This window comes from Symphalangus syndactylus, chromosome 12, assembly GCF_028878055.3.
Source record: "Symphalangus syndactylus isolate Jambi chromosome 12, NHGRI_mSymSyn1-v2.1_pri, whole genome shotgun sequence".
NCBI classification, from domain to species: domain Eukaryota; kingdom Metazoa; phylum Chordata; class Mammalia; order Primates; family Hylobatidae; genus Symphalangus; species Symphalangus syndactylus.
Window position 1 is genome coordinate 101675822 of NC_072441.2, and position 25269 is coordinate 101701090.

The following is a 25269-nucleotide window of genomic DNA, read 5'->3' on the forward strand; positions in this document are numbered from 1 at the left end:
TTGCTTATTATGTTTCCCCAATCTTAGATACCCTCTCTACACTGCCACCTACAAAAATTCTACTCATTCTTCAAAGCCTACTCACATATCTTTTTCTGAGAAATTTCCTAATTCCCCCAATTGGAACTCATTGCCCTCTCAACAGTTATGTGATTATAATTTTATTTAGTTCTCATTTAGTAAAATCCAAAATTTTTTAGATTTAGTAAAATGAGAACTATTTATTTTTTATAATAAAATCAGAATCATTTTAATTATTACATTAGTTTTTGCTTTTACCTCTAGATTGTACACTCCTTAAAGGCAAGGTCTATGTCCCAACTTTTTATCATATACCATGCCACCTTCCTCACCCCTCACCCACTACCTGGTAGTACCACATCACCACCACAGGAATATATTACAAGGGATAGGCACTCAATATTTGTTGAACTATTTGAAGAGAAGGACATTCCCGAACAAAAAAATAAAAGCAGATGCTGGGTTATGTGAAGTGGTATACTATTTTTTTTTTTTTTTTTTTTTTTTTTTTTGAGACGGAGTCTCGCTCTGTTGCCCAGGCTGGAGTGCAGTGGCGCGATCTTGGCTCACTGCAAGCTCTGCCTCCCGGGTTCATGCCGTTCTCCTGCCTCAGCCTCTCCGAGTAGCTGGGACTACAGGCGCCCGCCACCACGCCCGGCTAATTTTTTGTATTTTTAGTAGAGACAGGGTTTCACCGTGGTCTTGATCTCCTGACCTCGTGATCCGCCCGCCTCGGCCTCCCAAAGTGCTGGGATTACAAGCGTGAGCCACCGCGCCCGGCACTATTTTTTAAGTAAATGTAAAACCGCAGTGCTTCAGAAGAAAGGTTAGAGGTGATATGAGTAAATTGTTTCCATAAGATTCTATTAATATGACTATAGTTGAATTTACTAGCTAGCAAAATATTAGTGTTCGTTTTTAGGAAAATTGAAGAAGCTCAAACCATTCTGGCAAATCAACAACAAAAAAGTATCTTTAAGAAACTCAATGTGATTGGTCAGGTGACACGGTTTTAGTTCCAGTGTGGTTATTTATGATGTCACTGAACTTATCCCTGAGTCACTATGACTGATAATGTTACAATGATCATCAGTGTATCCTTTGCTGGGCATATTTTGCTGACTAAATAATTAAAATTATTTAGCTATTTTTAAATAGCTAAATTTTAGCTACTTTTTTTTTCAACTGACAAAGAAGGATGTCTAATCAAAGACAATCGCTGATTTTTTCTCTGTTGTTTATCTGCTTCTTCAGGGAGAGTTTCTGCATTTGTGATGGAACTATCTGGACAAAGGTTGGATGGGAGATTCTTCCAGAAGAAGTACATTATTGGAAAGTTACGGGTTCTCCATCTCACCATCTGCCTTATCTTCTGGATAAACTATGCTGCCACTTTGCTAACATGGATATATTTCAGGGTTGTTTATATCTCATTTATAATTTATTACAAGCTGTCTTTTTCATCTTATTTTTTTTGTCTGTGCATTACCTGTGGACGAAATGGAAGAAACACCAAAAAAAGGTGAATTCGTGATACAAGTAGTAATAGTTACAAAATCTCTAAGGGTTTAGAACATAGTATTACTAGTTTCTTTGAGAGAGCGTACCGTGTTTTGTTCCTCATTGTAACCTTCCCCCAACTTCCCATTCATTCCCAGCATCTAGCACAGTGTCTTGCTCATACTAGGCATTCAACAAATGTGTATTGAATTAGAAGGTCCTTAGACTCATCTAGTCCCCTCTACTTCAAGTTACAAAACACCAAAAAAAGTAGTGTGCTACCATGAGGAGAATGTATGGAAAATAAAGTTATCTGTCTGGGTCCTTAGGTAAGTCATTTGCTCCTTCTCAGTTGCCTCATCCACAAAAGGATCTGTAACAAGAGATCTCTTAGAACCCTTCCAGATGTATCTAAGAAATCTAAGTACAAAAGGCATCATGTAATTTTTATATGGGCTATAAACTAATTGCTAATATTAGAACAACTTTCTGAGAAATGGAGCTTTTAAACTATTATATAATTTACCACTTTGCCAATAGATGACACCATAGTTTGAGAGGCAACCTTAAAAGCTCTTTGATCAAAAAACAAACAAAACCTCATTGACTTTCAGAAGAATTAGATATTTATAAATGTTTTCTTATTTTTAAAATGACTATTACTTTATGGTATTATACCTTGAGGTTCTTTAGTGAAGGAATACATTTTGCTAATCAAATAATTTCTCCCAAGAAACTACCCTAAACATAGGACACACTAATTGTTTGCTGATGGTGATAAGGATCATATATGTGGCATATAGATAACATTTCCTCTACACTTATAAGTTTCTTCTATAGTAACCTTCCTTTAGTATAAATAATTGATGTGTGCTGTTTTAATAAAGTTTGTTTACATATTTAGAACATAAATTTAATTTGAACTATATTATTAACTATACTATAGTATTGAACTCTATTTTGTGTAGATAAAATCTGTATTGTTTTTCTCCTTTTAGCTGAAAAACCAAGCCTCCTTAGAAAAACCTGGTAATGATCTAGACAGCCCATTCATCAACAACATTGACCAAACACTCCACGGAGTGGCAACCACATCATCAGTGATATACAAGATCTTGGGGTACCATCCTTCCTCTAAGAAAATTAAGCACTGCAAATTAAAGAAGAGTAAAGAAGAAGGAGCCAGAAGATACTAAATATATGCATATGCAAATGTAGCTTAGTCAAATATAGAGATCACAAAAGAAATCTATCATCTAAGGATAAAAATGGTTCTTTGGAAACCTTTATAAATTTTTTGCCACAATCTTTACTAAAATTTTCCACAGAAGCCTGGGTTGAAATGTTACTTCCCATTCAATTAAAAAAGAATCCAGACTTACTAAAGTACTAGAGAAGAAATTGTATACTGTAGAAAATGAAATAGAGGTTCCTCTTCAAAGGGACATTCCTCCAAGTCTAATTCAGAATAGATAGTAACCTCTCTTAGAAGCAAAATTTACTCAAAGACCTGTGCTAATATTCTTAAATTCTGCTAGCTGTAATAAAGAAATCAATATACTCTGTTCTTAGCTCCCACATTTTAGCCTAGATATTTGCCTGGGCATGCCTGAATAGGTCCAAGCAAGCATTAGGTCATAGCCTGTTTCTCTTTCCTTATTTGGAAGTGTTTTTGCCTCTCTCAGCATTCCACAGGTTAATTCCTCTCTTCCTTTGTTCTCCTCTGCCTTTGCCTCTTTTGGGAAGTTCTAAGTTGCTAGCCAATCAGGTCGAGTACAGAATGTGAGGTCCCATTCCAGCCAATGGAAACCAGACACAGCAGTAGGGTGGAAGCATCAGGTTATAAATGACCCTGTCTCTTTTGTTCATGTGTGGCAAGACTGCTAGCAAGCAGCACCCTTTCTGCAGAAAGTAAACTAGCCTTGCTGAGAGATACTTTGTCTCAGTGTTGATTTTTGCGACACTAAGCACCTGTTCCCAACAATTTGGTGGCCCGTAGGGGATTAACATTCCCCTCTGGGACCGTCTTTGGTCCTCTCTCATGGGGAGGCGCCCCACCGCCCATTGCTGCAGCCCCTGAGGAGAGCCAGGACCTACCTGGAGCAAGGAATACAGTTGGATTCTCAGCAACGTGGGGAAAGAGAGAGGCTTGTGGGACCGCAGTGACCAGGTGACTCCATGCACGGGCCAAGGTAGGAAAAGCTGCAAGAGGGTGGCAAAGTATTTCCTTGGTGGTCAGCTTTTGGAGGCTGAGTGTGTGTGTGTGTGTGTATGTGTGTGTGTGTGTGTGTGAACGACTACCAGTCTGTTGCTGGAAAGAGTGCATGGACACAAACAGGAAGGGTGTAAGGAACCACCGAAAGGGAAAAGGAGGAAGGTTAACCTCCCGGGGAAAGAGAATCGGCGAGACATCTCTGGTGTGAGAGATTGAGCCTTTCGCAAGCCTTTAAGGATGGGACAGCCAAGACATCCCCAGTCTGAAGGATCTGGGGGATTGAGCTTTCCCGGGAAAAGAATAGGCGAGACATCCCTAGCACAAGGGATTGGGCCTATCTAGGATCCAACATGGGAAAAGGCCCTTGGCAAGCCTCCAAAGGAAGGGAGGGCAAGAAGCCTCTAGTAGGAGAGGTTGAGCCACCCCTGGCCCCCATACCCAGGAGTGCTGCCATACCCAGGAGTGCTAGAAACCTCCAGCAAGGAGCAAGGGGGGTTGAAAGCTCCAGGAAAGGGCCTATCCCAGGCACCACCCCAAAATTTCAAGATAGGAAATGTTTTGAGTAAGACAGGAGGATAAAGAGCTGTGGCTACAGCAGTATTAGTTGAAGAAAGTAGAAAATTAACCTTTGGGGGGAAATTAACTGTAAGCACGCCCCACCAAGTTAGAGCTATTTTAAATAAAAAAGCAGGAAGGTGGCTTACTGACTCCAGAATCTTGAAATATAAGGCTATTTTGCTAGAAAAAGATGATTTACCCCGACTACTGATAATTCACTCAACCCAGCAGGTTCCTTGGCAGGAGACCCAAATTTGAAAAACACTTGTCTCTAGATTTGATTGACTACCAAACAAAAGTCAGGCCAGATCTAGGAGAGGCCCCTTTTAAAACAGGGCGGCACTGGTTTATAGATGGTTCCCCCAAAATAGTCAAAGGAGAAAAACGTAATAGGTATTCAGTAATTGATGGAGAAACTCTTAAAGAAGTAGAGTCAGGAAGACTGCCCAATAATTAGTCTGCCCAAACCTGTGTCCTGTTTGCACTCAACCAAGCTTTGAAACATTTGCAGAACAAAGAAGGAACTGTTTATACTGATTCTAGGTATGCCTTTGGAGTGGCACACACAGTTAGAAAAATTTGGGCTGAGCAAGGTCTTATTAACAGTAAAGGCCAAGATCTAGTCCACAAAGAACTAATTTTTCGTGTCCTAGACAATCTCCAGTTGCCAGAAGAGATAGCTATTGTACATGTCCCAGGGCATAAAGGACTTTCCTTTCACAAGTCAGGGAAATAACCAAATGACCTTGCAGATCAGATAACCAAACAGGCTGCTGTTTCTTCTAAAATGCCTTTCACTTAACTCCTTGCCTTCCTTCTCCTACTGCAGTCCCCATCTTCTCTTCCACTAAAAAAGGAAAAGTTAATAAAAATAGAAGCTAAAGAGAACACAGAAGGAAAATGGATATTACCAGATCAAAGGAAGATGTTATCCAAACCTCTCATAAGGGAGTTCTTAACCATGGTTCTCAGACTTCATGGGTGTATAGGAATTTATACCCTAGCCAAGCAAGTTACAAACAGTTGTCTAAAATGTAAGAAAACCAACAAACAAGTCATAAAGAAATCATCTCCAAGGGGGAGGGATCCAGGACTAAGGCCATTCCAAAGTGTTCAAATGAACTGCACTGAAATGACTCAATCGGTTGCCTCAAGTATTTGTTGGTAATAGTAGATCAGCTCACTCACTAGATCGAAGCTACCTCCTTTTCAAATGCAACAGCTAATAATGTAGTTAAAGCATTAATTGAGAATATAGTGCCCAAATTTGGGCTAATAGAGAATATTGACTCGGACAATGGAATCCATCTCACAGCCCATGTCATTAAGAAGCTATCCCAGGTTTTAAACATTAGATAGGAGTATCATACCCTTTGGCATCCACCTTCATCAGGGAGGGTAGAAAGGATGAATCAGACTTTAAAGAACCATTTAACCAAATTAGTTCTAGAAACTCATTTACTGTGGACCAAATGTCTTCCCATTGCCTTATTGAAGATCAGGACAGCTCCCTGAAAGGATATAGGCCTGTCTCCATATGAAATGTTATATGGATTGCCTTATTTACATTCCTCAGCTGATGTTGCTATGTTTAAAACTAAGGATCAGTTCCTCAGCAATTATATACTTGGTCTCTCCTCTACCTTTTCTTCTCTTAAGGTCAAAGGTCTCTTAGCACAGGCCACCACTAGAATTTCCAGCAAACCAGCACCAACCCGGGGACCACCTTCTCATCAAAGGGTGGAAGGACCTGGGAAGGCCCCTATCTGGTGCTGTTAACCACTGAGACTGCCGTTTGCACAGCTGAGAAAGGATGGACCCACCATACTCGAGTCAAGAAAGCAGCTTCCTCGTCAGAATCATGGATTGCTGTACCAGGATTGAGTCCTACCAAGTTAAAGTTAAAGAAAGCTTAATTTTTATATACCTTCTATATTGCTTCCTTTGCTTTCCTTTCCTTTCCTTTCCTTATTCTATTACTAGCTCCTTTGTTATTAATGTAACTAAGTCTGACTCACCTCAGACCATTGCCTTTAATGTGTGCTCTGTCACACCTTGTGGAGATGTGAAGGATCAATGACAGCTAGCCTTTTCACACAAATATTTATACCCCAGCCCTCTAACTGACACAGTTATTCCTAGCACTCATAGTTGTGATCGCCTGCAGCTGAGATACCAATTGTCTGCTCCTACAGCCTGGCAACCTTACAGTAGCTGGGACTATGTCCTTTGAACTACTCAGGAGCAAGGTCAGACTTCCACGGAAGAGGACTGTGCAAATCTAAAATCCCTCATCTATTTCACTAAAGGGACTATCCCTTCTGTCAGCCTTATCAGTGTAACCCTGTCCTTCTCTCTCTCACCACCTCCACCTTAACTGACTCTAAACTTGCCCTTGTTCACTTCTATGGTATGGGGATTGATATAAATGGGAAAGACCCCCTAGGCATTTTTGAGATATGCATTATTCTCCCGTCTTCCCCTTCTTCGGTAGCCTCAGTTTTAAATCCCACACCGGTTGCTCCTACACCTAATGATAAAACTAGGGTGTCTATTGTGAAAGTGAAATATCTTAAGACAGACCTTAGCCATTGAGACAGGATATCAAGATGCAAATGCCTGGCTGAAATCAATTAAATATTCCGTTCGCACTTTAAATAAAAGCGATTGTTACGCTTGTGCACACGGTAGGCCAGAGGCCCAGACTGTCCCCTTTCCACTTGGATGGGCTCCTCGTTGACCAAGCATGGACTGTATGGTGGTTCTCTTCCAGAATCCCACTGCTTGGGATAATCCATCATGCCAAGCTCTCTCTGCTGTTTCCTGAAGTTCAACACCCTGAGGGTCAGGCCCGGAGGGCAATCCAGCTTCCACCTCTAAATGCCAACTTTACTTCACGCCTCTCACGGCAAGGGGAGAATTTAGTGTTCCTTGGAAGCATAAAAAGATGCAAGGAGCTCAGCCCTTTCCAGAGCTTGTTCATCAGTCCCCCGAGCTGTATGACAGTACTGTGGAGGACCTTTACTGGACACTCTGCCTTATAATTGGAGTGGTACTTGTGCTTTAATCCAGTTGACTATCCCCTTCACCCTGGCATTTCATCAATCTGAGAAAGTAAAAACAAGACACTGCAGGCCAAGGGAAACTCCATATGAGTCCTTTGATCCTCAGGTTTACATAGATGCTATTGGGGTCCCGTGAGGAGTACCAGATAAGTTTAAAGCATGGAATCAAATAGCTACAGGATTTGAATCTACATTGTTCTGGTGGTTAACTATAAATCTATAAATAAAAATGTAGACTGGATAAACTATATTACCATCAGCAATGATTCGTAAATTATACTAGGGACTCCATCGAAGGGATAGCTGAGCAACTGAGACCTACCAGCCAGATGGCCTGGAAAAATAGAATAGCCTTAGATATGATTTTAGCAGAAAAGGGAGGTGTTTGCATAATGATTGAAACTCAGTGTTGTACCTTTATTCCTAATAATACTGCCCATGACGGAACTATAACAAGAGTGCTACAAGGATTAACAGCCCTATCCGATGAACTTGCCAAAAATTCTGGATTAGATGATCCTTTTTCTAAAAGATAGAACATTGGTTCAGTGGATGGAAAGAGATTTTCACTTCAATTCTCACCTCGTTAGCTCTTGTTATTGGTGTACTTATTCTCATAGGCTGTTGTATTACCTGCCTACAAAGTTTTATACAAAAACTTGTCTCTGCTACTCTTACAAAGTTAATTCCTAACTTTTCTCCACCCTATTCAGAAAGATTACTTCTCTTAAAAGGACAAACAGAGCAACTGAGTCAAGACATGTTAAACAAGTTTAAAGAGGAATTATAAAATAAAAGATTTTTTATAATTGTAGAAAATGAAATAGAGGTTCCTCTTCAAAGGGACATTCCTCCCAGTCTAATTCAGAATAGATAGTAACCTCTCTTAGAAGCAAAATTTACTCAAATACCTGTGCTAATATTCTTAAATTCTGCTAGCTGTAATAAAGAAATCAATATACTCTGTTCTTAGCTCCACATTTTAGCCTAGATATTTGCCTGGGCATGCCTGAACAGGTCCAAGCAAGCATTAGGTCATAGCCTGTTTCTCTTTCCTTATTTGGAAGTGTTTTTGCCTCTCTCAGCATTCCACAGGTTAATTCCTCTCTTCCTTTGTTCTCCTCTGCCTTTGCCTCTTTTGGGAAGTTCTAAGTTGCTAGCCAATCAGGTCGAATACAGAATGTGAGGTCCTATTCCAGCCAAGGGAAACCAGACACAGCAGTAGGGTGGACACATCAGGTTATAAATGACCCTGTCTCTTTTGTTCGTGTGTGCTCTTGTGGCAAGACTGCTAGCGAGCAGCACCCTTTCTGCAGAAAGTAAACTAGCCTTGCTGAGAGATCCTTTGTCTCAGTGTTGATTTTTGTGACACCAACCACCTGTTCCCAACGTATACTATCACTGCTACATGTTTGTTTTGTTATTTTTAATGTGTTAGATTACTAATCATTAACCAATATATATATAATAGAAGCTTAATTTAGTGTTTCAATACATCTCTGAATAAATAATATCTGTGATTTGTCTTATTTTCCTGAGAAAGTTTTTTTTTTTTTTTTTTGAGACAGAGTCTCACTGTGTCACCCAGGCTGGAGTGCAGTGGCTCCATCTCGGCTCACTGCAACCTCTGCCACCCTGGTTCAAGCGATTTTCCTGCCTCAGCCTCCCGAGTAGCTAGGATTACAGGCTCCTGCCACCGTGCCCAGCTAATTTTTGTATTTTTAGTAGAGATGGGGTTTCACCATCTTGGCCAGGCTGTCTTGAACTCCTGACCTCATGATCCACCTGCCTTGGTCTCCCAATGTCCTGGGATTACAAGTGTGAGCCACTGCACCCAGCCTTCCTGAGAAAATTTTATAACCACAGGAAGACTTTTAATTTCCTACTTCAGACTAATAAAATAGCATGGAAATATTAAAGAATATATTAATTTTTAAGTATAAATGTTTTCATTTTCAGTATAATAAATGATTAATTATAGATTAATGTTTTTTTAATTTCAGACTTTTGTTCACAAGACAATTCAATTTTTTAAACTATGATTACCGTATTTTTCAAAGAACAACTAGGAGATAGGCCTGAGACTGGGACAGAAGATTTGACTTAAAATATCTTGAAAAATCCCAGAAAAATATATCTATAACATATTTGCCATCATTATAAGAGAGGAAAAAAACTTTTCAAAAATAATACTTGAAACAGTAATAAACTTTACAGTTTTATAAGTAACAGAAAAGAATAGTACCTGGCTTGGGCTATTATGGATTACGAAAGGCTTATTTTGTTCCACTTTCCAGACTCCCTTTACCTCTGTTCCTCCTTAGCACAACCCCACCTTCACATTTCTATAAATGTTTGTTTCATACTTTCAGAGTTCTGAAATGTTAGCTAATTCCCTCTAAGAGAACATTAATATATATTTATTCTAATGGTGAACTGCTGAAGACTTTAAAAATCCCCAAACCTCTAAAACCCAAAGAAATTTATCTCTAATAATGGAATTTTCAGTAGAATGCAGAAGACTATTTGGGGTAGGGATTTCTGAATCCTTTAAGTCTCCCCAGGTAACTCCTACTCTAATCACTAGAAGAAACAGAAGTGATGTACATTCTTGATAAGACTGAATTAAATAAATGTTAAATTTTATGTTACTTATGTTTCTGACATTCCACAGCTACATTACTATGAAACTCCATAAGACTGAATTAAACAAATAGTAAGGCTGAATTAAATAAATGTTAAATTTTATGTTGAGTTATTTATGTTTCTGACATTCCACAGCTACATTACTATGAAACTCATTGATCTGGAAACACAATACTAGTTTGCTTTTTAGAGTTTTCATTTCTTTTCACCACTAAGACATATTCGGTATAATTGCTCCAAGAACCTAAGGACCCAAATTAAACAGATGGATATTATGAAGAAGGAAGCCAATAATACCTCACACCCATAAGCCCCAAAAAATTTTTCAGAAAAGTTACAGCAAAATTTGTCCTTGAATTGTGATTTTTAAGTACTATGGGTCATTTTTCAAAAATGGATTTTAAATTATGGAATGTGGGCTGGGCCTGGTGGCTCATGCCTGTAATCCCAGCATTTTGGGAGGTTGAGGAGGGCAGATTGTGAGGTCAGGAGTTCGAGACCACCTGACCAACATGGTGAAACCCTGTTTCTACTAAAAATACAAAAATTAGCCAGGCATAGTGGCACATGCCTGTAATACCAGCTACTTGGGAGGCTGAGGCAGGAGAATCGCTTGAACCCAGGAGGCACAGGTTGCAGTGAGTCGAGATCACGTCATTGTACTCCAGCTGGAGCAACAAGAGCGAAACTCCGTCTCAAAAAAAAAAAAAATTATGGAATATGAATTTCACCTAAAATTACTAATCATGGGGGGATCAATTGAATTATTTGCTATTTGTGTTTTCCTTTTACTTACAGATCTAATCATAAAAATAGAAGATATTGACATAAGATTGCTTATAGAAAATATTTAGTCCAAGTGGACAGTTAATTATAAAAATAATCTACAAAGCACAACTCATTTCTTTCTTCCCAAATGTGTTTCCTTCCTTTAATTTCCTTATTTCTATCAATTATTCTAGTCCCTTTCTCATTTTATTGATGAACATGCATCTTACCACTACCAGCTGAATCTTCCTCAAGATCACTTTCATCCTCCTCCTCTTCTACATAAAAACTTTCAGTGGCTCCCAGAATAAAATAAAAACACCTTAGCCTGGCATTTAAGGGTATGGTGTAATAAAAGCAGCAGCATTTTTCAAGTGCTGACCACATGCCAGGTATTGTGGTAACTGCTTTATATCATCTCATTTAATTTTCATAGCAATCCTCAAAAGGTGGGAACTATATTATTTGCCCCTTTTTCAGGGAAGGAAACTGAGGCATAGAGAATTTAAGCACCTTGTCCAAGGTCACATAGGTTTCAAGTAGGGACACCAGTATTTAAACTCAATCTCAAGAAGACATGTACTTAACCCTTTTGTTATTCTACCTATGTTATAGCCTACCTGTGGAAACTATGACCTACTACTCAATAAGGCAATCTTGTCACCATCCTCCAACATGCCACTTTCACTCACAGCTCTAAGATTTTGCTCATGCCCTTTCCCTCTCTATTGCATATTCAAATCCCATCCATTCTTCAAGACCCAGCTCAAGCCCAACATGCTCTGACTTCCTATTCTTCCACCACTCTATAGCACAGAATACCTACTCTGCCAATTTTAACCTTTAATCAGTCTTTCTGATATTTTTATATAATCGTTGAATGTGTCCATAACTTATAATCTCCCACCTAACAAATATCCAGAGGGCAGGAACAACCAATTGTATCTACAGCAATACTATGCTCACAGTGGGAATTCAATAAACACTTGCTAAAAACAGGAATGCAGATAACCATGCAAAATAAACGCTATAAACTTCATAAGTACTAGCTTAGTTACAAAGGTACATCTTCCTGAAATCTCTTTAAGCTATATTTTACAGGGTTGTGGAAGTATATATGCAAAATATTAGCAAAAGTCAAAATAGTACTGTTTTTTGAACTTTGTATTGAAGTATAACTCACAAACAGAAAAGTACAAAAACCATGTGTACAGCTCAATGAATTTTCAAAGAAACATACTCATGTACCAGCAACCAGGTTAAGAAAAAGAACATTACATCCCAGAAGTTCCCCCATGCCATAAGGGTAGCTACTATTCTGACTATTAGCACTATAAATTAATTTAGCCTAAATAAACCTTTCTAAAATTATTGTTACAACCTTTTGTATTTGAGGAATCAAATGTATTACTCAAATATGCTATTTTTTGAACATTTAAGAAATGATACACTTTGCCTGAGTCTCTCAAAAAATGGCCTTGAACATATATATTGAACATACAATAATCTTCTTATAGAAATTATTTTCTCATAGAAAATTATTGGTTAGACAGAAGTTGGTAAATCAACTAGCTTCCAATATGTTCAGTTCCTAATAAATACAATGTTTACGGCCAATAGCAAAATAAAGAGGGGGAAATTTCATGTATTATCGCCAGCTGTGACTGTGGTTGTATCTACAAATAAAACACTGTGAAAAATGGTGACATATCCTATAATTCATAGGAGAAAAACTCATCACATCAGTCATTTTGCTAACCCCTTGTGAGCTTCCTTACCTGCCCAGTCCAGGAATTCAACACACTCAGTCTGAGAATATCTAGCAGCAACATCTCGAGCCCTTTCTTCCCGGAAGTTCAAAGCTTCTATATCAACATCCAGTTCTACCAGTGCTTTCAAAGTTTCCAAACGACCCCAGGCTGCAGCACAATGTAAGAGTGTGTACCCTAACAAATGGAATGAAGATGGTGAGATCAAACAGACTACATTGTTTTAGGCTAAATTATATAGTGGAAGATCATAATGGTGATCAAGTATTGAACAATTACTATGGGCCGGGCACTATTCTAACTGTCTTACATATAGAAAACTCATTTAGTTTTATAAAACCACTATGATGTCAGAACTACTACAGTTCTCATTTTATAGACAAGGAAACTAAAGTCCAGGTGGGTTAAGAAACTTGCCCAAGGAAACATCCCTGGCAAACAGTAAATGATGGATGCAAGATGCCAGCATAGACTGTCTGAAGCCTGAGCTCTTCAACATCATGGGAGGAAGATGGCAATCTCCCTAGCAGTCATCTATTCTGAACACAACTGGACCCATGATTTTAAAGAATTTTTATCAAACTCTAATTAGCATTATTGTTAGCACAATCATACAAATTACTACAACTGTGTATACCTTAGGTTTGGAAATTCTTTTAATTAAAACTAAAATTGTGGCCTATCAAATTAGAAAGTCATTTCTTAGACTTTCTCAAGTGACTATCATGAGGTATAATTGTAAACAAGAAGAATATGGAAGGCATCTTTAAATATTTTTCAGATTGATTTTTTTTAAATTAAATCAAAGATCATTGTTTGAACTTGCTCACAAGGATATACATATTTCTTTTTACTGCAATTCACTTTATTGCACACAGGGACAATACTCTTAAGCTTCCTAGAGGCTTCCTGGTGTGATAAAGGGACAACCCCAGTCAATCCCTTAATCGTTTGTATTCTAAATACTCTAAACTATTTTTTTAGACAGGGTCTCACTCTGTTGCCCAGTTTAGAGTGCAGTGGCATGAATACTCACTGCAGCCTCGAACTCCTAGGCTCAAGCAATCTTCCCATCTCAGCTTCCTGAGTAGCTGGGACTACAGGCTCATGCCAGCATGCCCAGATTTTTTTTTTTTTTAGATGGAGTCTTTCGCTGTTGCCAGGCTGGAGTGCAGTGGCACGATCTCGGCTCACTGCAACCTCCGTGTCCCGGGTTCAAGCTATTCTGCCTCAACTTCTGGAGTAGCTGGCACTACAGGCATGCACCACCACACCCAGCTAATTTTTGTATTTTTAGTAGCGACGGGGTTTCATCATGTTGGCCAGGGTGGTCTTGATCTCTTGACCTCATGATCCACTCGCCTCAGCCTCCCAAAGTGCTGGGATTATAGGCATAAGCCACCATGCCCAGCCGATAATTTTTTAAATATTTTGTAGAGACAGAGTCTCAGTATACTGCCCAGGCTCGTCTGGAACTCCTGGGCTTAAGCAGTCCTTCCCTGGCCTCCCAAAGTGCTAGGATTACAGGCATGAACTACCACACCCAGCCACTCTGAACTTTTTGATCCAACGCGTCAACAGAAGGTTATAGAGTCATATACTCAGTTTTCTCTCTGAAGCATGCTTTTCTGACAGTGAATCTTAATTTTCATGTCTTTGTCATACGGACAGGCTTGGAATTTCCCAAATTATCCTTTTCTCAATTTATTTTTCCTCTGGTATTTTCCTATAAGCAGCAAGAAGAAACCAGGAGTACCTGCAATGCTTAGCTTAGGAATCCCCTCTCTAAATAAGGTTTCATGGTGACATAGAATCAGAATGAAGAAATGGAATATTTTAGAGTGTATCGTCAAGTCCTAAAAGACTATACACCTATTCCCACACACTGGAAAATACTTACCAAAAAGATGGCAATATTCATGTCAACCAGTCACAATACTACCTTCCTTGAATAGTGTTAGTGACACACTGCCAAATATTGATATGGGTCTCTCCTTTTCCTTTATATAGTATGGTTTTTAGGTATTACTATTATCCTCATTTTTATAGATGAAGAAACCATAGCACAGAAAGGTTATATAATTTGCCCAAGTCACATAGTCAAGTTAGTGGAAAGCTGGGGTTTTAACTCGGGTAGTCTGGCTGTAAAATCCATGCTCTTAACCAATCTATTACAGAATCTTTTGTAACTTGATTTTTGTCTCAATATTTTTGAGTGTTATCCATTTTAATACCCAAAGAGCTAATTCATTCCTTTTAATTATTGTATAATATTCCATTGTATGAAAACAATTTATCTACCCTCCTATTGTTTATTTCCAATGGTTAACTGTTATAAGCAATATTTGAATAATCATCTTATACTTATGTCTTCTTGTAAGCATGTGTGAGAGTTTCCCAAAGACATATATCTAGAAATGGAAATTAGGATCATGAGGTATGTCCATAAACAACTTGATATAAATGTTCTCAAAAGTGATTATACCAATTTATACTCCCTCCTCAGAGTGAAGGAATTCCCATTTCCTACATCTTCACCAATGTTTAATCCTGTCAAATATTTAAATTTTTCTGAATCTGATGAGTCATGGTAGCCCATTGTTTACATTTGCTTTTAATAGTGAAGTTAAACATATTTTCATTTACTTACTGGCCATGAGAGTTTCTCTTCCATAAACTGCATGTTGCTATCCTCTGCCTATTTTTCTATTGGGTTGAATTCTAAGCCTATTGATTAGTAGGCTATCTTTACATAGATACATCCTTTGTCTGTGGCTTATTTTGTCATTTTGTTTATGATATCTTTTATGCAGAGTTTAAAATTTAGATAGATAGACAGAGACATCTTTTCCCTTAGTGGTTGGGTTCTTTATATCTCAAGATATTCTGTGATGTCTCAAGAATATAGCAATATTCTATTTTTCAGAAAGTTTAAAATATTTTGCTTTACACATTCATGTCTTACAATCACCTGTAATTGATTTTTATGTATGGTACATACCTAAGTAGGTATATAATTTTATTTTTTTCCAGATGAATAATAAATATTCTCTGGCATCATATATTAAATAGTTCATTTTCCCCACTGAAAGTTAGGGTCAGCTTCTCAGTTTGCTTTTAAAAAGATTCTTCTGAGATATTAACTAGATTGACAAATTAATTGGGAAGAAATTAAGAGAAACAGCATTATGATATTTAGTCTCACTATTGAGACATACATACATTTCATGTGGTCTTTCATATAAATCAATAAAGTTTCATACTTTTTGCCATAAATGTCTTACAATTCTTATTTTATTATTATTACACTTTAAGTTCTAGGGTACATGTGCACAACATGCAGGTTTGTTACATAGGTATATATGTGCCATGTTGGTTTGCTGCACCCATTAACTCATTTACATTAGGTATTTCTCCTAATGCTATCCCTCACCAACCCCCTGCCCTACAATAGATCCCGGTGTGTGATGTTCCCCACCCTGTGTCCAAGCGTTCTCATTGTTCAGTTCCCACATATGAGTGAGAACATGCACTGTTTGGTTTTCTGTCCATATGATAGTTTGCTGAGAATGTTGGTTTCCAGCTTCATCCATGTCCCTGCACAGGATATGAACTCATCCTTTTTTATGGCTACAGAGTATCCCATGGTATATATGTGCCGCATTTTCATAATCCAGTCTATCATTGATGGACACTTGGGTTGGTTCCAAGTATTTGCTATTGTGAATAGTGCCACAATAAACATACGTGTGCGTATGTCTTTATAGTAGCATGATTTATAATCCTTTGGGTATATATCCAGTAATGGGATGCCTGGGTCAAATGGTATTTCTAGTTCTAGATCCTTGAGGAAATAGCCAACTGTGTTCCACAATGGTTGAACTAGTTTACAGTCCCACCAACAGTGTAAAAGCATTCTTATTTCTCCACATCCTCTCCAGCACCTGTTGTTTCCTAACCTTTTAATTATCACCATTCTAACTGGTGTGAGATGGTATCTCATTGTGGTTTTGATTTGCATTTCTCTGATGACCAATGATGATGAGCATTTTTTCATGTGTCTGTTGGCTGCAGAAATGTCTTCTTTTGAGAAGTGTCTGTTCATGTCTTTTGCCAACTTTTTGATGGGGTTGTTTTTTTCTTGTAAATTTGTTTAAGTTCTTTGCAGATTCTGGATATTAGCCCTTTGTCAGATGGGCAGATTGCAAAAATTTTCTCCCATTCTGTAGGTTGTGTGTTCACTCTGATGGTAGTTTCTTTTGCTGTGCAGAAGCTCTTTAGTTTAATTAGATCCCATTTGTCAATTTTGGCTTTTGTTGCCATTGCTTTTGGTGTTTTAGTCATGAAGTCCTTTGCCCATGCCTATGTCCTGAATGGTATTGCCTAGGTTTTCTTCTAGGGTTTTTATGATTTTAGGTCTAACATTTAAGTCTTTAATCTATCTTGAATTAATTTTAGTATAAGGTGTAAGGAAGGGATCCCGTTGCAGCTTTCTACATATGGCTAGCCAGTTTTCCCAGCACCATTTATTAAATAGGCAATTCTTTCCCCATTTCCTGTTTTTGTCAGGTTTGTCAAAGATCAGATGATTACAGATGTGTGGTGTTATTTCTGAGGCCTCTGTTCTGTTCCATTGGTCTATACCTCAGTTTTGGTACCAGTACCATGCTGTTTTGCTTACTGTAGCCTTGTAGTACAGTTTGAAGTCAGGTAGCATGATGCCTTCAGCTTTGTTGTTTTTTTTGCTTAGGATTGTCTTGGCAATGTGGGTTCTTTTTTGGTTCCATATGAACTTTAGAGTACTTTTTTCCAATTCTGTGAAGAAAGTCATTGGTAGCTTGATAGGGATGGCATTGAATCTATAAATCACCTTGAGCAGTACGGCCATTTTCACGATATTGATTCTTCCTACCCATGAGCATGGAATGTTCTTCCATTTGTTTGTGTCCTCCTTTATTTCGTTGAGCAGTGGTTTGTAATACTCCTTGTAGAGGTCCTTCACATCCCTTGTAAGTTGGATTCCTAGGTATTTTATTCTCTTTGTAGCAATTGTGAATGGGAGTTCATTCATGATTTGGCTGTTTCTCTGTTTTTGGTGTATAGGAATGCTTGTGATTTTTGCACATTGATTTTGTATCCCGAGAATTTGCTGAAGTTGCTTATCAGCTTAAGGAGATTTGGGGCTGAAATGATGGGGTTTTCTAAATACACAATCATGTCATCTGCAAACAGGGACAATTTGACTTCCTCTTTTCTTAATTGAATACCCTTTATTTCCTTCTCCTGCCTGATTGCCCTGGCCAGAACTTCCAACACTATGTTGAATAGGAGTGGTGAGAGAGGGCATCCCTGTCTTGTGCCAGTTTTCGAAGGGAATGCTTCCAGTTTTTACCCATTCAGTATGATATTGGCTGTGGGTTTGTCATAAATAGCTCTATTATTTTGAGATACATTCCATCAATCACTAGTTTATTGAGAGTTTTCAGCATGAAGGGCTGTTGAATTTTGTCAAAGGCCTTTTCTGTATCTATTGAGATAATCATGTGGTTTTTTGTCGTTGGGTCTGTTTATGTGATGGATTATGTTAATTGATTTGCGTATGTTGAACCAGCCTTGCATCCCAGGGATGAAGCCAACTTGATCATGGTGGATAAGCTTTTGATGTGCTGCTGGATTCTATTTGCCAGTATTATATTGAGGATTTTCACATCGATGTTCATCAGGGATATTGGCCTAAAATTCTCTTTTTTTGTTGTGTCTCTGCCAAGCTTTGGTATCAGGATGACGCTGACATCATAAAATGAGTTACAGAGGATTCCCTCTGTTTCTATTGACTGGAATAGTTTCCGAAGGAATAGTACCAGCTCCTCCTTGTAACTCTGGTAGAATTTGGCTGTGAATCCATCTGGTCCTAGACTTTTTTTAGTTGGTAGGCTATTGATTACTGCCTCAATTTCAGATCCTGTTATTGGTCTATTGAGCAATTCAACTTCTACCTTGTTTAGTCTTGGGAGGGTGTGTGTCCCGGAATTTATCCATTTATTCTAGATTTTCTAGTTTATTTCTGTAGAGGTGTTTATAGTATTGTCTGATGGTAGCTTGTATTTCTGTGGGATCAGTGGTGATATCCCCTTTATCATTTTTTATTGTGTCTATTTGATTCTTCTCTCTTTTCTTCATTAGTCTTGCTAATGGTCTATCAATTTTGTGGAACTTCGGAAAAAAACAACTCCTGTATTCACTGATTTTTTGAAGGGTTTTTTATGTCTCTATCTCCTTCAGTTCTGCTCTGACCTTAGTTATTTCTTGCCTTCTGCTAGCTTTTGAATATGTTTGCTCTTGCTTCTCTAGTTCTTTTAATTGTGATGTTAGGGTGTTAATTTTAGATCTTTCCTGCTTTCTCTTGTGGGCATTTAGTGCTATAAATTTTCCTCTACACACTGCTTTAAATGTGTCCCAGAGATTCTGGTATGTTGTGCCTTTGTTCTCATTGGTTTCAAAAAACATCTTTATTTCTGCCTTCATTTTGTTATTTACCCAGTAGTCATTCAGGAGCAGATTGTTCAGTTTCCATGTAGTTGTGTGGTTTTGAGTGACTTTCTTAATCCTGAATTCTAATTTGATTGCACTGTGGTCTGGGAGATAGTTTGCTGTGATTTTAGTTATTTTACATTTGCTGAGGAGTGCTTTACTTCCAACTATGTGGTCAATTTTAGAATAAGTGTGATATGGTGCTGAGAAGAATGTATACTCTGTTGATTCGGGGTGCAGCATTCTGTAGATGTCTATTAGGTCTGCTTGGTGCAGAGCTGAGTTCAAGTCTTGGATATCCTTGTTAACCTTATGTCTCGTTGATCTGTCTAATGTTGACAGTGGGGTGTTAAAGTGTCCCATTATTATTGTGTGGGAGTCTAAGTCTCTTTGTAGGTCTCTAAGGACCTGCTTTATGAATCTGGGTGCTCCTGTATTGGGTGTCTATATATTTATGATAGTTAGCTCTTCTTGTTGAATTGATCCCTTTACCATTATGTAATGCCCTTGTCTCTTTTGATCTTTGTTGGTTTAAAGTCTGTTTTATCAGAGACTAGGATTGCAACCTTTGGGTTTTTTTTTTTTTTTTTTTTTTTGCTTTCCATTTGCTTGGTAGATCTTCCTCCATCCCGTTATTTTAAGCCTATGTATGTCTCTGCACATGAGATGGGTCTCCTGAGTACAGCACACTGATGGGTCTTGACTCTTTATCCAATTTGCCAGTCTGTGTCTTTTAATTGGGGCATTTACACTTAAGGTTAATATTGTTATGTGTGACTCTGATCCTGACATTACGATGTTAGCTGATTATTTTGCCTGTTAGTTGATGCAGTTTCTTCCTAGTATCGATGATCTTTACAATATGGCATGTTTTTTCAGTGGCTGGTACCAGTTATTCCTTTCCATGTTTAGTGCTTCCTTCAGGAGCTCTTGCAAGACAGGCCCGGTGGTGACAAAATCTCTCAGCATTTGCTTGTCTGTAAAGGATTTTATTTCTCCTTTACTTACGAAGCTTAGTTTGGCTGGATATGTAATTCTGGGTTGAAAATTCTTTTCTTTAAGAACGTTGAATATTGGCCCCCACTCTCTTCTGGCTTGCAGAGTTTCTGCCAAGAGATCAGCTGTTAGTCTGATGGGCTTCCCTTTATGGGTAACCTAACCTTTCTCTCTGGCTGCACTTAACATTTTTTCCTTCATTTCAACCTTGGTGAATCTGACAATTATGTGTCTTGGGGTTGCCCTTCTTGAGGAGTATCTTTGTGGTGTTCTCTGTATTTCCTGAATTTGAATGTTGGCTTGCCTTGCTAGGTTGGGGAAGTTCTCCTGGATAATATCCTGAAGAGTGTTTTCCAAGTTGTTTCCATTCTCCCCATCACTTTCAGGTACACCAATCAGACGTAGATTTGGTCTCTCCACATAATCCCATATTTCTTAGAGGCTTTCTTCATTTCTTTTTACTCTTTTTTCTTTAATTTTGTCCTCTCATTTTATTTCATTAATTTGATCTTCAATCACTGATACCCTTTCTTCCACTTGATCGAGTTGGCTACTGAAGCTTGTGCATGTGTCACGTAGTTCTCCTGCCATGATTTTCAGCTCCATCAGGTCATTTAAAGTCTTCTCTACACTGTTTATTCTAGTTAGCCATTCGTCTCATCTTTTTTTCAAGGTTTTTAGCTTCCTTGCAATGGGTTCAAACATCCTCCTTTAGCTCAGAGAAGTTTGTTATTACTGACCTTCTGAAGCCTACTTCTGTCAACTCATCAAAGTCATTCTCCATCCAGCTTTGTTCCATTGCTGGTGAAGAGCTGTGATCCTTTGGAGGAGAAGAGGTGCTCTCGTTTTTAGAATTATTAGCTTTTCTGCTCTGGTTTCTCCCCATCTTTGCGGTTTGATCTACCTTTGGTATTTGATGTTGGTGACCTACAGATGGGGTTTTGCTGTGGATGTCCTTTTTGTTGATGTTGATGCTATTCCTTTCTGTTTGTTAGTTTTCCTTCTAACAGTCAGGTCCCTCAGCTGCAGGTCTGTTGGAGTTTGCTGGAGGTCCACTCCAGACCCTGTTTGCCTGGGTATCACCAGCAGAGGCTGCAGAACAGCAAATATTGCAGAACAGCAAATATTGCTGCCTGATCCTTCCTCTGGAAGCTTTGTCCCAGAGGGGCACCCACCTGTATGAGGTGTCAGTTGGCCCCTACTGGGAGGTGTCTCCAAGTTAGGCTACATGGGGGTCAGGAGTCAGTGTGTCCGTTCTCAGAGCTCAAACGCCATGCTGGGAGAATCACTGCTCTCTTCAGAGCTGTCAGACGGGACATTTAATTCTGCAGAAGTTTCTGCTGCCTTTTGTTCAGCTATGCCCTGACCCCAGAGGTGGAGTCAACAGAGGCAGCAGGCCTTGCTGAGCTGTGGTGGGCTCCACCCAGTTCGAGCTTCCCTGGCTGCTTTGTTTACCTACTCAAGCCTCAGCAATGGCGGATGCCCATCCCCCTGCCATGCTGCGGCCTCACAGGTTGATCTCAGACTGCTGCACTAGCAGTGAGCAAGGTTCCATGGGCGTGGGACCCGCCAAGCCAGGCACAGGATATAATCTCCTGGTGTGCCATTTGCTAAGACTGTTGTAAAAGCACAGTATTTAGGCAGGAATGTCCCGTTTTTCCAGGTACAGTGTGTCATGGCTTCCCTAGGCTAGGAAAGGGAAATCCCCTGACCCCTTGTGCTTCCCAGGTGAGGGGATGCCCCACCCTGCTTTGGCTCACCCTCCATGGGCTGCACCCAATGTCCAACCAGTCCCAATGAGATGAACCATGTACCTCAGTTGGAAATGCAGAAATCACCCATCTTCTGCGTTGATCACGCTGGGAGATGCAGACTGGAGCTGTTCCTATTTGGCCATCTTGTAATGGACCCATGTCTTACAATTCTTTTGTCAGACTTATTCCTAGTTTCTTTATCATTTTGTTATGAATAAGATCTTTATTTGTATCACATTTTCTTGTTGTTGATGGCATATAGAAAGTTGCTGATTGGGATATTGGTCTTATGTTCATATTCTTCCTAAACTCTCTTAGCACTAATAGTAGATTCCCTTGAATTTAAGTCTATGTACCTATGAATAATCATAGTTTTGTTTCTTATACTCTAATCTTTATATCCAGTAGTATGCTGGTAAATGTATAACTAGTTATCTGGAGAAAAAAGCCCTGATTTGTATCATTAGCCAATTACTGTGATGTATGGCCCAACATGGCCAGTTTCAATAGCTATCAACATGATGTCAACCAACTCACAAGAACTCTGAAAATTTAACAATCAGTTCTTCAGAGCTCATAAAAGCTGGCTCTAGCACAATACTGTGTTATTTCTCTTACCCTTCGTACTGCTCTTGCTGGAACCTCTATTATAATGATAAATGGAAGCCATAATAACAAATATCTTAGTCTTATTTCTGATTATAAAGAATGCTTCTGAAAAATTCAATGTTGGGTAAGTTCGCTTCAGGCTTTTGATAGACAGCCTTAAGGAAAGTTCCTTCTATTCCTATTTCCCTAAGAGCTTTCATCACAGGCCAGATGCAGTGGCTCATACCTATAATCCCAGCACTTTGGGAGGCCGAAGCAAGAGCATTGCTTGAGTCCAGGAGGTAGGGAGGCTTGTCTCAAACTCCTGGCTCAAGCTATCCTCCCACCCTGGCCTCCCATAGTGCTGGGATTACAGGTGTGAGCCACCACACCTGGCTCTAATGATTTTGTTTACATCTGAGGTTTTTTTCTGTGTTAATATTCTATGTTTTCAATTCCAAATATTATTTGTGCTGTCTCTCTCTGATTAATATTATCAAAGCTCGGCTGGGCACAGTGACTCATGCCTGTGATCCCAGCACTTTGGGAGGCCAAGGCAGGTGGATCACCTGGGGTCAGGAGTTTGAGACCAGCCTGGCCAACATGGCAAAACCCCCTCTCTACTAAAAAATACAAAAATTAGCCAGGCATGTTGGTGCATGCCTGTAATCCCAGCTACTTGGGAGGCTGAGGCAGGAGAATTGCTTGAACCCAGGAGGCAGAGGCTGTAGTGAGCCAACATTGTGCCACTGCACTCCAGCCTGGGTGACAGAACAAGACTCTGTCTCAAGAAAAAAAAAAAAAAGAGAGAGAACAACAATATGTGTGTGTGTATGTGTGTGCATGTGTGTGTGTGTGTGTGTATAATCAAATGTTTTTCAACTGTCATTTTCACTGAACCCAATTTTGGTATTATCAATCCTTTCCCTTCCATCTATTCTGTTTTCTATTTTCTTTCTTTTTTTTTTTTTTTTTTTTTTTTTTTTTTTTCAGAAACAGGGTCTTATCATGTCACCCAGGCTGTTCTTGAACTCCTGACCTCAAGCAATCCTCTTGCCTCGGCCTCCCAAAGTGCTGAGATTATAGGTGTGAGCCTCTGCACCTGGCCTCTGGCCTATTTCTTTATTTCCAATGTCATTAATTTATTCAATTATTTTTCTTTTACTTTCTTTGGTTACTCAGTTGTTCTTTTTCTAATTTCTTCAGTCAAATGCTTTGTTTACTAAATTTTTTATGTTTCTTATATTCTAATATATGTATTATACTAGAATTTTAATTTTAGTTGTATCCCATGGGTTCAGACATAGAGTGATGCTGTTGTCACTTAAACATTTCATAATTATCATTATATCTTCTGTGACCAATAGATTATGTAAAGTGTGTTCTTGGCTGGATGCAGTAGCTCACACCTGTAATCCCAGCACTTTGGAGGCCAAGGCAGGTGGATCACTGGAGGTCAGGAGATCGAGACCAGCCTGGCCAACATGGTGAAACCCCGTCTCTACCAAAAAATACAAAAATTAGCCAGGTGTGGTGACCCACGCCTGTAGTCCCAGCTACTCGGGAAGCTAAGGTATGAGAATCACCTGAACCTGGGAGGCGGAGGTTGCAGTGAGCTGAGATCATGCCATTACACTCCAGCCTGGGCAACAGAGTGAGACCCTGTCTCAAAAAATAAAAACGAAAATAAAAAATAAATAAAGTGCGTTCTTGCTTTCAGTTTTCAGTTACCTTTTTGTTACTACTTTTTAATTTTATTTTGTTGTAGTCACTGATCAAAGACTATATGCTATAGATACTTTGATAGTTGTTAAGACTTCCTTTATGGCTCAACATATGATCAATGTTTTTTAAATGTTCCATGTGAGCATGAAGAGAATGTATATCCTTTCTTTGCTGAAGATCATGCTGATGATCTTTTTTTTAATTTTCTACCATGACCACGTATTATATTTGCAATCTGAAAAAATAATTACTGAATTTAAAAAGCTAATGATTTAGATAATGATTGCTAAAAAATTAATAAATCTTCAAAGGAAAGAGATAACAGTAAATTATTACACATTTACTATATATCAATTTACGATATGCCAAGCACTAAAATATTTATTTTATCCTACTTAATCCTCATTATACCCTATAAGGAAAATATAATTATTATCCCCATTTTGCAGATGGAAAAACAGATACACAAAAAGATCAGGTAACTTGCCAAGTCACACAGTTAATAAATAGTGAAGTCTATGTTCTGAAATACCATACTATGTAATATCAACATTGATACATTTACATGTATACACATACATACACCCATATAGATGTATATACACATATATGTAAAGCATAAAACAGGCACATCAAATATATCTAACCTTAAAGATATTACATTGCATCTTTAGGTAGTCATAAGTAATACTGATGAGAGAAAAAAGACAAAATACCTCTGGTGGTTTTTTCATTCAGATTCACACCGTATTTTGCCAAAGCTCTAATCACGTCACCTTGCCCAGCCATGCAAGCTGCATACAACAAATTTCTCCCAACGATGTCTTCTTCTAAGAGAAGCTGCATGGCCTGTTCATGATGAGGATTCTCAGGATCCTCAAAAATCTTCTGCAAACCCTCTACATCCCCTGTGAGAGCAGGTTGTAAAAGGGGGTTCTTGGGGCCTGTTTCCTCTGGTTCTTGGGCTTCTTCATCTTCCTCTTCTTGCTGTGAGAAAAATTCTGAACTCTGTGACTCTGGAGGTCCTTCTGACTCCATTAACTCCAAAAATACCTATGACCAAAAAAATAAAAAAGTGATAAAAATCTACTCAAACACATCAGTATTTGTTTATTTATTTGCTCAGTCAACTG

General features: G+C 38.8%; 2 protein-coding genes across 6 annotated transcripts in view; one reads left to right on the forward strand and one right to left on the reverse strand.

The window, feature by feature from the left end:
- ANKRD45 (ankyrin repeat domain 45) overlaps positions 1–25269 on the reverse strand; it is a 73630-nt gene that overhangs the window by 25258 nt on the left and 23103 nt on the right. For all 5 annotated transcript variants that reach the window (XM_063627377.1, XM_063627379.1, XM_063627380.1 and 2 more), the window contains 2 exons: positions 24853–25189; positions 12552–12719 (listed from right to left, as the gene is read on the reverse strand). In XM_063627377.1, coding sequence (XP_063483447.1) covers positions 12552–12719; positions 24853–25189 — 505 coding nt within the window. The remainder of the gene's footprint in view (positions 1–12551; positions 12720–24852; positions 25190–25269) is intronic.
- On the forward strand, positions 1099–2769 carry TEX50 (testis expressed 50). Its single transcript, XM_063627401.1, has 2 exons — positions 1099–1543; positions 2520–2769. The coding sequence occupies exons 1-2, from the start codon at positions 1220–1222 to the stop codon at positions 2715–2717; spliced, it is 522 nt and encodes a 173-aa protein (XP_063483471.1). The 5' UTR covers positions 1099–1219; the 3' UTR covers positions 2718–2769.

Bases quoted from the DNA above. Each gene is read 5' to 3' on its own strand.
- TEX50 (XM_063627401.1), top strand. From the start codon at position 1,220: ATGTCTAATCAAAGACAATCGCTGATTTTTTCTCTGTTGTTTATCTGC. The intron at 1,544-2,519 runs GTGAATTCGTGA...TTCTCCTTTTAG, and splicing joins GGAAGAAACACCAAAAAAAG to CTGAAAAACCAAGCCTCCTT.